The 13806-nt window shown below is 45.3% G+C and overlaps 1 protein-coding gene across 2 annotated transcripts in view; it reads left to right on the forward strand.

The window, feature by feature from the left end:
• The window catches only part of LOC129694117 (cohesin subunit SA-2-like), a 102201-nt gene that overhangs the window by 25038 nt on the left and 63357 nt on the right, over nt 1–13806 (forward strand). For both annotated transcript variants that reach the window (XM_055630837.1, XM_055630838.1), the window contains exons 8-14: nt 1245–1341; nt 3337–3413; nt 6025–6229; nt 10781–10932; nt 12474–12547; nt 12726–12849; nt 13580–13678. In XM_055630837.1, the coding sequence (XP_055486812.1) occupies nt 1245–1341; nt 3337–3413; nt 6025–6229; nt 10781–10932; nt 12474–12547; nt 12726–12849; nt 13580–13678 (828 nt within the window). The remainder of the gene's footprint in view (nt 1–1244; nt 1342–3336; nt 3414–6024; nt 6230–10780; nt 10933–12473; nt 12548–12725; nt 12850–13579; nt 13679–13806) is intronic.

Genomic DNA, 13806 nt, shown 5'->3' on the forward strand with positions numbered 1-13806 from the left:
GAAAAGCTAAATATGAGGTACTGTGCCTCCAATTTGCACTGGGCCTCACTCTGACAATGGAGGAGGCCCAGGACAGAAAGATGAGTTTTACTTGGGCAGCTTACACCCCAGCGGTATGAACATTGACTTCTCTAACTTCAAATAACCCTTGCTTTTCCATCCCTCCCCCTTCCCAGTTCTCCGACCAGTCTTACTGTCTCTGACGACATTTTATCTCTATTTGCTTTGTTGTTACCTCCTCCCAGCTAACAATGATCGATTCCACATTTTCCTTGATCTCCATTCCCTTTGCCCTGTTTTCACACCTTTGACTTCACCTTATCAATCCAATCTCTCCCCCCAACCCCTCCGAAGTCAGTCTGAAGAAGGGTTTTGACCCAAAACGTCACCCATTCCTTCTGTCCAAAGTTGCAGAGAGAGTGGACGAGGCTTGGACAAAGGGAACGGTTTAAGGCCAGAGTTCTCCATGTGACCCCACTATATGGTTGATTAATGAGGAGTCTTTGACCTGAAGCATTCACTTCCACAGATGCTGCTTGACCCGCTGAGCGTTTACATCATTTGTCTGTGTTATTTTGGGTTTCGATCATTGCAGTTACTTGATTGTTTTCAGTTGCTGTGAATATGACTAACCTGTGTCTGGGAGGGTAAATAACACTGCAGTTAGTGTTTATTGTAATTTGTTGTCTCATGTAGCGAGCATTTTTGTTGCGTGCTGTCCAGTCAACTGAAAGACTATACATGATTGCGATCGAGCCGTCCACAGTGTACTGATACATGATAATGGCAATAACATTTGGGTCAACTGATATGTTGTAGATAGTATGTGCTAATATTTCTTGGGGTGTAAACAAATGCACCAACATATAATTGTCAGGCCAGGGTGGGTGACTGAGTACATTGCCGTTCGAGTGTGTATAAATAATTTGCATTGGGAACGGTATAATGGTGGCACAGCGGTGATAATTATTGAACGTTATCTTGACCATCAATTTGGAATCCAAGAAAAAAATATATATCTTTGTAATGAGCGCAACAATACCAGATTCTGTCAAGAAAAGTAGTGAATGCATCTGAGGTGGGCTGGGAGGTAAATGCCCATACTAAAGCTGCTGTTAGTGCAGACAAAAAGTGCTGGAGTAACTCAGTAGGTCAGGCAGCATTTCTGGAGAAAAAGGCTGGGTGACATTCTGGGTCGGGGCCCTTCTTCACACCCTTATAACTGGTGTACGTCCCACCCACAGACACTGGTCGATGAATGGCTGGAACTGTACAAACAGGACAAGGAGACTGGTCTACTGGAGCTACTCAACTTCTTCATCCATTGCTGTGGATGTAAAGGTAAATTCCTCCAGTAATGTTTCAGATGCTGGTTTACACGGAAGATAGACACAAAATGCCTGAGTAACTCAACGGGCCAGGCAACATCTCTGGAGAAAAGGATTAGGTGACATTTCGGGTGGACCTGAAACGTCACCTATTCCTTTTCTCCAGAGAGGTTGCCTGACCCACTAAGTTACTCCAGCATTTTGTGTCTACCTCGAGTGATGTTTGTGGGCAGGAATCGCACCTTTTTGACTTGGAGATACGGCGTGGATATAGGGCCTTCGGCCCAACCGAGTTTGCTCAGACCAGCAATTGTCTCATACACTATCCTGCACACTGGGTGAAATTTACAATTTACAGAAGCCAATTGACCTACAAACCTGTAAGTTTTGGGAATGTGGGAGGAAACCGGAGCATCTAGAGAAAAGCCGTGTGGTCACAGGGGGAAAAGTGCAAACATCCGTACAGTGTAGGGGCACAGTGGCGTGGCGGTATTGTGACTGCCTCACAGCGCCAAAGACCCAGGTTCCAACCTGATTACGGTTGATATCTGCACGGAATTTGTACCATGTGGGCTTTCTTTGGATGCCTTGGTTTCCTCTCACACTCCAAAGACATGCAGGTTTGTAGGTTAATTGGCTTTGGTAAAATTGTAAGTTGTGAGTTGTGTGTGTGTGCTTGTATACGGGGTGATCGCTGGTTGGTGCGGACTAGGTGGGCCCAAGGACCTCTTTCCACACTGCATCTCTAATGTTGGAACCCTGCTAAAGTGCAGTGTAGCCTTCTAACCGTTTCTTATCAACAGGAACTTTTGCAGATTTGTGCTTGGGTACTGTACAGAGTTTGTACTGACTATGCACCATCCGAGAACTAAGTGGCAAGCAAGATGGGAAGGGGATTTGGTGCTCATGGATTTGCTACAAACTCAGTGAACAAAAAAACGCCAACTCTCCTGACTTTGGGGTCAGAGGCTGAAGATGGCTTCCTTTTTGTGGTAATTAAGCATCATTGCTCAAGCTTGATGTGAATGTGAAAGCCACCTGTTCTATCCACAAGATGAAATAGTCATCTTTCCATGTCATTGAGGCCAAGAGGCTGCACATCCTCCCATTCGCATGGCATCAAGCATGAGGGACCCTTTCTAGTATGATTAAGAAAGAAAAAAGGCGCATGTAATTCAGTCTTGCATTTGGCCTGGTCTGGAATCAAACCTGAAGAGCGCAATGGCTTGTCACCGTGTATCTGTTGAGGTTTGTTATTGTCATGCATATGAGTGAAAAGTTTTCACTTGTGCACAAGGTATTGTGAAAAGTATTTTTGCCTGCTATAAAATTAGATTGGATAATATTGTGCACAGATACCACCATGTTAAACTTGTGTACAATTTGTAGAAGAAAGGGGAAGATACAGAGTGCAGAATATAGTTCTCAGATTGATTAGTAGGACTGGGTGTTACAATCCCTAAGATTTCACTACAATTGACATTCTTGGTTATGACCACTAGGTGAATTTGCTAACAATCAGACACATCTTCAGTTGTATACCTCAACGTCACTGGGTGTTTCGGCCTTTTATCACATTGTAGCGCAACAGTTCCAGCGACAAAGACCAATGTCCTCAAAAGTATATAAGGGAATCGGACAGTGCCCCAGCTTACGGAAGGACCATGGACAAAGTCCAATGTCCGCAATGGGGTAGTGGTGAATCAGACAGCTTCCCCTTAGGCTTATGGAAGGACTGTAGACAAAGTCCAATATCCACAGAGGGGTAGAGATGAATCGGTCAGTACCATAGCTTATGGAAAGACCGTTCAGACTACTGATAACAGAAGGGACGAAGCTGTTCCTGGGTCTGGTGGTGCACGCTTTCAAGCTTCTGTATCTTCTGCCGAGGGAGAGGAAGGAATGACCGAGACAAGTCTTTGATTCACGCAGCCGATGGGTTCTTGGAGATGATAAATGCGACTGAGGACGAAGGAATCATGTGCGGTTTTTTTTCTGTCACCTTCAGGGGTCATTGCATCGGAGATGTTCCAGAAGCTTCAGAATGCGGAGATAATTCGGAGGATGACCGAGGAGTTTGATGAGGTCAGTCGTGAGAGTCTTGTATTTCCACCTACAATAATTGACACAATAATTAGCAATTCTGCATAGAATTATCCTAGCCAAGGTGTTGTCAAGAGATTTTTATTTTGTCATACATTCTAAAACAGAACAATACATTTCTTATTTGCAGCAACACATCAGATAGATATGTGAATAAACAACTAAAATAAGCTCAATATATATAAACACAGACAAACAACATAGTGCAAAGACCAAAAACAATGCCCTAAAGTTCCTAGTGCAATCAAGGCAGTTTGTATTTTAGAATGTGGTGTATAGTCCATCTTCAAATCCACCCTAAAAAGCCTAAAAAAAAATTATTCTCTGGCTTTCGACACTGGCTGAGACATTGCTCCTGTTTTTAGTGCTTTTAATGTCTTTTAATTTTTACTGTTTTATAGTCCTTTGTTTTGCGGTTTTTAATGGTTTGTAATAACTTCTTGTCCATGAGTTCTCATGTACAGCACATTGTGGCAACTGCAGTTGTTTAAAGTGCTTTATAAATAAAGTTATTATTATAAATAAAGTTATTATTATAGTATTGGCCGACCACATCTCGAGTGGTGGATCGACTTTTAAGGGGTGGGTCAATCTAGAAGGACTCACTGGCCAAATTAAGTTGTGCGTTTTTTTTTTGTTGAGATAAAGCACAGAAACAGGCCCTTCAGCCCACTGCCCCTGCACGCTGGTTCTACATTATCCCACTTTTTCATCCACTCCCCACACCCTGGGGGGGGGGGGGCGGGGGACAATTTACAGAGGGCCAATTCGCCTACAAATCCGCACTCCTTCGGGATGTGGAAGGAAACCGGAGTACCCTGCACAAACACATCGTCACAGGGAGATCATGCAAACTCCACACAGAGATACAGCTCCTGTGGCCAGGATCGAGCCCAGGTCCCTGGCGCTATGAGGCAGCAACTTTGCGTTGCACCTCATTGCCGCCTGTGTCTCTCATAGGTGCCAGACCGTTTGTAGAGTTATCGATGATTGATCATTTATTTAATATCTTCATTACCATTTTGCATACCAAACTGGCAGAGACTGTGTGGCTGCACAATCTATAAATACAGGCAGCGCCTGGGATGAGGTGTTGCCAATGTCCTTTATTGCTGAGAGCCAGGTTGTTGTGCTGGCACCATTTGTCAGTCAGTCGGTCGACCTCACTTCTATACTCTGACTCATCCCCATCTGTGATTCATCCAACAACGGTGCTGTCGTCGGCGAACTAGATGGAGTTTGCACTATGTCCGGCTACGCAGTCATGGGTATAGTGAGCAGAGCTGTGGGCTGAGCACGCAGCCTTGACGTGCTCCCGTACTAATTGTTACTGAGGATTAAGTATTTCCGCCAATTCGAACAGACTGGTCTGTGGATGAAGAAGTTGAGGATCCAAATACAGAGGGATGCAGAGACCCAGTTCTGTGAGCTTGGTAACCAGCGTGGAAGGGATGATGGTGTTAAACGCCAAGCTGTAGTTTATAAACAACAGCCTGACACAAGTGTTTTTATTATCCAAGTGGTCCAATGCGGAGTGGAGAGCCAGTGAAATTGCATCCTCCGTTGAGCTGTTGTGGCGGTATGCGAACTGTAGTGGGTCGAGGTTCTTGTCGAGGTAGGAGTTGATGTGCACCATAACCAACCTCTCAAAGCACTTCATCACCACAGACGTTAGTGCCACAGGTCGATAGTCATTGAGGCACGTCACCTTATTCTTCTTGGCGACAACCGACAACAGCACCTACGTCAGGAGAAGACGAGCTACGACAAGCTGAGTCGCCAGCAGTCACCTAAAAAATCGCCTAAGTGGGACAGACCCTTTACGGGTGTTTGGGAATATGGGGTTGAGGGGGAATGACAGCCATGATTAAATGGCGAAGTAGACTTGATGGACTGAATGTCCTAATTCTTCTCCTACAACCTATGAGCATGAGTACAGGACAGGGACAGTCCCTTCGGCCCACAATATCTGTACCGAGTGTGAGGCCAAGTTAAACTGATCTCTGCTTGGACATTCTTTGCATGTACATGTCAAGATTCAAGATCAAGATTCAAGATTCAATTTAATTGTCATTTGGACCCCTTGAGGTCCAAACGAAATGCAGTTTCTGAAGCCATACATTACAAACAAATAGACCCAAGACACAACATAATTTACATAAACATCCATCACATCGCTGTGATGGAATGCCAAAAAAACTTATCTCTCCATGTGCCTCTCCAACAACCTCTTGAGCGCCACGATCATATGTGCCTCCACCACAACTTGTATAGTTGTTGTTGGGGATATTTGTATAGTTGTTGTTGGGGATATTTGTATAGTTGTTGTTGGGGATATTTGTATAGTTTTTGTCGGGGATATTTGTATAGTTTTTGTCGGGGATATTTGTATAGTTTTTGTCGGGGATATTTGTATAGTTATTGTAGGGATATTTGTATAGTTATTGGGGATATTTGTATGGTTATTGGGGATATTTGTATAGTTATTGTAGGGGATATTTATATAGTTGTTGTCGGGGATATTTGTATAGTTGTTTGGGGATATTTGTATAGTTATTGTAGGGGATATAACATGATTACACTGCTGTTGCAGGAGAGTGGTGATTACCCTCTGTCGATGGCCGGTCCCATGTGGAAGAAGTTTCGGCAGAATTTCTGTGAGTTCATCGCCGTGCTGGTGCGCCAGTGCCAGTACAACGTCATTTACGACGAGTACATGATGGACACCTTGATTTCCCTCTTGACTGGGTTGTCTGATTCCCAGGTCCGCGCCTTCAGGCACACCAGCACGCTGGCCGGTAAGTATCACACACACCAGCTATACTACGTAGATCAGTACAGGAACAGGCCCTTCAGCCCACTGTATCTGTGCCGAACAGATGTATGTATTCAAGACAGAGATAGATATAGCTCTTCAGGCTAACTGAATCAAGGAAACTGGGGAGAACGCAGGAATGGGGTACTGATTTTGCTTTGAAGGGGGTATTGGGGTACTCCTGCACCTATTTTCTAATTTTCTATGAACATTATGCCAAGACCATCTTTTATCTGCCTGCACATTAACCAAGTGTAGGAAGGAACTGCAGATACTGGTTTACACTGAAGATGGACAAAATGCTGGAGTAAATCAGCCAGATAGGCAGTATCCCTGGATAGAAAGAATGGGTGATGTTTCCGGTTGCGACTGTTGTTCAGACATCTATATTCCCCGCATATCCATGTGCCTATCCAAAACACCACTATTGTGCCTGCCTCCACTACCACCACCCCTGACAGCACTTTCCAGGCGCACACCACCCTCTGTTTTAAACAAAAAACAACTAATTTGCACATTGTTTAGCGAGACATGTGATTGTGAAACAAAGTGATCTTTATTGAGTTAAACAAAGAACGGCTCACACGTGACTGGGGAGGGCACACTCCTAAGCCACGTGACGACTACTTGGTGGTTTGTCTTTTGGCACAAAAGTCCGCGAGCATTGCCACTTTCATTTCACTTTACATCTCGTATGTGTATGTGACAAATAAACTGACTTGACTCGACTTCCCGCCAAACCTAGTCACGTGACCTTGCCAATCCTAGGGCCGAGGGTTCGCCCAATAAGTGGCGCCACAATTGCCCCTGTCGCCTTAAATCCATCCCATCATAGAAACATAGAAACATAGAAAATAGGTGCAGGAGTAGGCCATTCGGCCCTTCGAGCCTGCACCGCCATTCAATATGATCATGGCTGATCATCCATGTACCTGTACCTGCCTTCTCTCCATACCCCCTAATCCCTTTAGCCACAAGGGCCACATCTAACTCCCTCTTAAATATAGCCAATGAACTGGCCTCAACTACCTTCTGTGGCAGAATTCCACAGATTCACCACTCTCTGTGTGAAAAAGGTTTTCCTCATCTCGGTCCTAAAAGATTTCCCCCTCATCCTTAAACTGTGACCCCTTGTTCTGGACTTTTCCAACATCGGGAACAATCTTCCTGCATCTAGCCTGTCCAACCCCTTAAGAATTTTGTAAGTTTCTATAAGATCCCTCCTCAATCTTCTAAATTCTAGCGAGTACAAACCGAGTCTATCCAGTCTTTCTTCATATGAAAGTCCTGACATCCCAGGAATCAGTCTGGTGAACCTTCTCTGTACTCCCTCTGTGGCAAGAATGTCTTTCCTCAGATTAGGAGACCAAAACTGTACGCAATACTCCAGGTGTAGTCTCACCAAGAGCCTGTACAACTGCAGTAGAACCTCCCTGCTCCTATACTCAAATCCTTTTGCTATGAATGCTAACATACAATTCGCCTTCTTCACTACCTGCTGCACCTGCATGCCTACTTTTAATGACTGGTGTACCATGACACCCAGGTCTCGTTGCATCTCCCCCTTTCCTAATCGGCCGCCATTCAGATAATAATCTACTTTCCTGTTTTTGCCACCAAAGTGGATAACCTCACATTTATCCACATTATACTGCACCTGCCATGCATTTGCCCACTCACTCAGCCTGTCCAAGTCACCTTGCAGCCTCCTAGCATCCTCCTTACGCCTAACACTGCCCCCCAGCTTCGTGTCATCCGCAAACTTGGAGATGTTGCGTTCAATTCCCTCGTCCAAATCATTAAAATATATTGTAAATAGCTGGGGTCCCAGTACTGAGCCTTGTGGTACCTCACTAGTCACTGCCTGCCATTGTGAAAAGGACCCGTTTACTCCTACTCTTTGCTTCCTGTCTGCCAGCCAGTTCTCTATCCACATCAATACTGAACCCCAATACAGTGTGCTTTAAGTTTGTATACTAATCTCTTATGTGGGACCTTGTCGAAAGCCTTCTGAAAGTCCAGATATAACACATCCACTGGTTCTCCCTTATCCACTCTACTAGTTAGATCCTCGAAAAATTCTATAAGATTCGTCAGACATGATTTACCCTTCATAAATCCATGCTGACTTTGTCCAATGATTTCACCACTTTCCAAATGTGCTGCTATCCCATCTTTAATAACTGATTCTAGCAGTTTCCACACTACCGACGTTAGACTAACTGGCCTGTAATTCCCCGTTTTCTCTCTCCCTCCCTTTTTAAAAAGTGGTGTTACATTAGCTACCCTCCAATCCTCAGGAACTACTCCAGAATCTAAAGAGTTTTGAAAAATTCTCACTAATGCATCCACTATTTCTGGGGCTACTTCCTTAAGTACTCTGGGATGCAGCCTATCTGGCCCTGGGGATTTATTGGCCTTTAATCCATTCAATTTACCTAACACCACTTCCTGGCTAACCTGGATTTCACTCAGTTCCTCCATCTCATTTGACCCCCGGCCCCCTGCTATTTCCGGCAGATTTTTTATGTCTTCCTTAGTGAAGACAGAACCAAAGTAGTTATTCAATTGGTCTGCCATGTCCTTGTTCCCCATGATCAATTCACCCGTTTCTGACTGCAAGGGACCTACATTTGTTTTAACTAATCTTTTTCTCTTCACATATCTATAAAAGCTTTTGCAGTCAGTTTTTATGTGCCCTGCCAGTTTTCTTTCATAATCTATTTTCCCTTTCCTAATTAAGCCCTTTGTCCTCCTCTGCTGGTCTCTGAATTTGTCCCAGTCCTCTGGTAGGCTGCTTTTTCTGGCTAATTTGTACGCTTCATCTTTTGTTTTGATACTATCCCTGATTTCCCTTGTTATCCACAGATGCACTACCTTCCCTTATTTATTTTTCTGCCAAACTGGGATGAACAACTGTTGTAGTTCATCCATGCAGTCTTTAAATGCCTTCCATTGCATATCCACCGTCAACCCATTAAGAATCAATTGCCAGTCTATCTTGGCCAATTCGCGTCTCATACCCTCAATGTTACCTTTCTTTAAGTTCAGGACCCTTGTTTCTGAATTAACGATGTCACTCTCCATCCTAATGAAGAACTCAACCATATTATGGTCACTCTTGCCCAAGGGGCCACGCACATCAAGACTGCTAACTAACCCTTCCTCATTACTCAATACCCAGTCTAGAATAGCTTGCTCTCTCGTTGGTTCCTCTACATGTTGGTTTAGAAATCCTCTTCCTCAGCACCCTTGCCAATTTGATTCACCCAATCTATATGTAGATTAAAGTCGCCCATTATAACTGTTTTACCTTTGTTGCACGCATTTCTAATTTCCTGTTTGATGCCATCCCCAACTCCACTACTACTGTTAGGTGGCCTGTGCACAACTCCCACTAGCGTTTTCTGCCCCTTAGTGTTTCGCAGCTCTACCCATATCGATTCCACATCCTCAAAGCTAATGTCCTTCCTTTCTATTGTGCTAATCTGCTCTCTAACCAGCAACGCTACCCCACCTCCTTTCCCTTTCTGTCTATCCCTCCTGAATATTGAATATCCCTGGATGTTCAGCTCCCAGCCTTGGTCACCCTGGAGCCATGTCTCCGTGATCCCAACTATATCATAGTCATTAATAGCTATCTGCACATTCAACTCATCCACCTTATTACGAATGCTCCTTGCATTGAGACACAAAGCCTTCAGGCTTGTTTTTACAACACTCTTACCCCTTATACTATTATGCTGAAAAGTGGCCCTTTTTGATTTTTGCCCTGGATTTGCCGGCCTGCCACTTTTACTTTTCACCTTGCTACCTATTGCTTCTACCCTCATTTTACACCCCTCTGTCTCTACGCTCACATATTTAAGAAACCCTTTCCGTATAACTCCATCCTCCACTATCCCATTCGACACCCTACCCCCCTTATCCATCATTTAATATTTGTACTCTGGGGAAATGGTTCTGACTGTCTACTCTATCTAAGTCTCTTGATTTTTTAAATATGTCTATTAAGTCCCCCTACAGCCTCCAGTGCTTTGGAGAAAACTACCCAAATCTGTGTCACGCCTTCTTATGGGTAATCCAAGCATTATTCCGGTTTCAAAGAAACGGCACAAAGTGTTGGGAGTAACTTGGCGGGCCAGGAAATGTCTCTGGAACATGTTCTGCTGAGTTGCTGCCTGACCCGCGAGTTACTCCTGTGATTTGGTTGGTCTTTTTTTCTAAAGCAGCATCTGCAGTTTCTTGCACCGATCATTTCAGTCAACCACCTCTGCCCCCTTTCTAAAGCCATACATCCTCCTTGCAATTGGGCGACTGGAGATGCACGCAATACTCCAAATAACGTGACTCAAAGCTCCAAATGTTAAACGCTCTGGAGTTGTTTCCTGTAAGGGGCCTGGTGCCTGGTGTTTCTAGTTGTGTGGGTGCTTTGGCACCTGGGTTTCAAGGGGAGTGGGGGAATGGAAATGACCGGGAGCATCGGTTGGCTTCCTGTTATGCACCTGCTATACTCAGCTTCTGGTGTTTGCAGCGATGAAACTGATGACGGCTCTGGTGGACGTGGCCTTGAATCTGAACGTCCACCAGGAAAACAACAAACGCCAGTACGACACCGAGCGGAACAAATCAGCGGGCAAGAGGGCCAACGACCGGCTGGAGATGTTGCTGCAGAAAAGCAAGGAGGTGAGAAATCAAGCAATGAAAGTTTCTTATAGAAACTTACAAAATTCTTAAGGGGTGGGACAGGCTAGATGCAGGAAGATTGTTCCCGATGTTAGGGAAGTCCAGGACAAGGGGTCACAGCTTAAGGATAAAGGGGAAATCCTTTAAAACCGAGATGAGAAGAACTTTTTTCACGCAGAGAGTGGTGAATCTCTGGAACTCTCTGCCACAGAGGGTAGTTGAGGCCAGTTCATTGGCTATATTTAAGAGGGAGTTAGATGTGGCCCTTGTGGCTAAGGGGATCAGGGGGTATGGAGAGAAAGCAGGTACGGGATACTGAGTTGGATGATCAGCCATGATCATATTGAATGGCGGTGCAGGCTCAAAGGGCCGAATGGCCTACTCCTGCACCTAATTTCTATGTTTCTATGAAAGGCGATAGTCTGCCTGCATGAGTGTGTGCGCGCGCATGTATATCTGCATGTGTGGCAGGTGTGTGTTGTGCGCATGCACAGGTGTGTGTTGTGCGCATGCACAGGTGTGTGTTGTGCGCATGCGCGTGTGATCGCATGTATGGCGGGAACTCGGGTGAACTGCCAAACAATGCGAGATAGCAGTCTGTGCGGGGTTGTGCATGCACGTGTGTATGTGTGGCAGAAACGGGGTGTGCAGCCAAGCCACGAGAGGCAGTCTGCCTGCATGGGTGTGTGCACGGGTGTGCTTGCGTGTCACAGAGATGCGTTACATGTGGCAGAAACAAGCAACCAAGCATTGAGAGGCAGCAGTCTGACTGCACGTATATGTGTGCATGCGAGTGTGTGTATGGTTGCATGTATGACAAACCAAATGAGGCGAACTGCCAAGTAACGAGAAGTGGCAATCTGCCTGCACAGATTCAACTTTATTGTCATTGTGCAGTGTTCAGTACAGAGACAACGAAATGTAGTGTTGTGCAACAGATGTGCGTGTGTGTGTCTCTGTGGCACAAATACAAGCAGGTGCGCAGTCAAGGAATGAGATGGCAGGTGTGTGTGCACGTGCGTGTGTTTGCATGTGTACAGGAACGCAAGGTGAGCAGCCAAGCAATGAGAAGCAGCAGTCCGCTTGCGTGTGTGGACGTGAGTGTATGTGTCTGCGTGCAAGGAGGTCACCATCCAAGGAATGTGGCTGCTGCTGTCTTTGTGTGTGTGTGTGTGTGTCTATGTATGTGTGGCAGGAATGCATGGTGGTTTGCAGCCAAGCAATGAGAAACTGCACTCTGCCTGCACGGGTGTGTGTCTACATATGCGGCAGAAACGAGGCAAGCTGCCAAGCAATGAGTTGTCTGTCTTTTCTCTCTGCTTTAAAATGTGTTTGCCTGTGTTGCACCCCCCCATTCACCCAGAGGTTCTAGCTGTGCAGCAGTCTGAGTCAATGTCACATTTACCAATTTCCAGAGTTCGATGGACTGTCTGACAGGCTAATTAACTGGTCCATAGTCTTAGACCAACCCTTGCGTTTATGGTTTGGTGCTGTGCCTGGCTTATTCCAGAGTTCAATGGCTATCTTGTCTTATTTTGCAGATGCTGCAGAATCAGGAAGAGGTTGAGAACATGATGAATGCAATCTTTAAGGGAGTGTTCGTCCACAGGTATCGGTAAGTTGCAGCTACTTAAATCCTTGCCTTCCTCTCACGCCCTCGTTGTCTTCCCAATGGGGCGTTTGTACCGAGCGTGTGCCTGTGATTGTCCGTTAAATAAGCTTATCTAGGTGTTGGTGAGGAGTGTTGTGCCACCTAGCCATGTATCGTCTCACCTTTTCCACTCATTTGGCAGGGATTTGATTGCGGAGATACGGGCGGTCTGTATGGAGGAAATTGGCGTGTGGATGAAGCGTTACAGTGACTCATTTCTTAATGACAGCTATCTGAAGTATGTCGGCTGGATGCTTCACGACAAGGTGCTGGTGAAGTATTAACATATAGAGATGAATGAGGGTGGCACAGTGGTGCAGAGAGTAGGATGTGTGGATGGTTTGGATTTCCTTTCGCAGTCAAAGCTAATCTCCCCCTAAGTTCCCACGCTGACCTTTCTATCCTGGGCCTCCTCCACTGACAAATTGGAGAAACAGCACCTCATTTTTCACTTTGGCAGCTTACACCCCAGCGGTATGACTATTGACTCATCTAACTTCAAGTAACCCTTGGATCAGCCAAAGAAATGGCAGGTGGAATTTCATCCAAGCAAGTACGATGTGTTGCATTTTGGAGGTTGAATGTAAGGGGAAAGTATACAGTTAATAGCAAGACCCTTGACAATACTGATGTACTGGGGGGACTTGGCATCCAAGTCCACAGTTCCCTGATTGGCAACACAGATAGACAAGAGTGGTAAAGAACATGAATGGTATGTCTTCATCGGTTGGTCGGGGCATTGAGTCAAAAAGTCTGGAGGTCAAGTTGCTGCTTTACAGGAATTAGTCTTTCTCTGATTGGCAGACTGATTAGTGGAGCACCGCAGAGCTTGATACTTTGGGGCCCAACAGTTCACAAATCAATATCAATCATTTGGCTGAGAGCATTGAATACAAGAGGTCTCTTTGTAGGGTTGACTGATACCTCTCTCTGGTTTGCCATCGATGTCGCATGCACCTTCCTAAATCCATTGTCCTGCCTATTTAATTCTTTCAGCAACGAGAGGTGAGACTGAAATGTTTAAAGTCCCTCCGACATCTGTACGAAAGCAAGGAAATCAGCCAGAAGCTGGAACTCTTCACCAACCGCTTCAAGGTACAAAGCCTCTTCTACTTTTCCCAGAACTCGAGATCTGTCTGGAGCTAATTAAGTAACTTTGGGATTGTGTCTGACATTTTGGAACAAGAGTTTACAAGTTATAGGAGTAGTATTGGACCATTAAG

The sequence above is a fragment of the Leucoraja erinacea genome, unplaced genomic scaffold (genome assembly GCF_028641065.1).
Source record: "Leucoraja erinacea ecotype New England unplaced genomic scaffold, Leri_hhj_1 Leri_54S, whole genome shotgun sequence".
Classification (NCBI taxonomy): Eukaryota; Metazoa; Chordata; class Chondrichthyes; order Rajiformes; family Rajidae; genus Leucoraja; species Leucoraja erinaceus.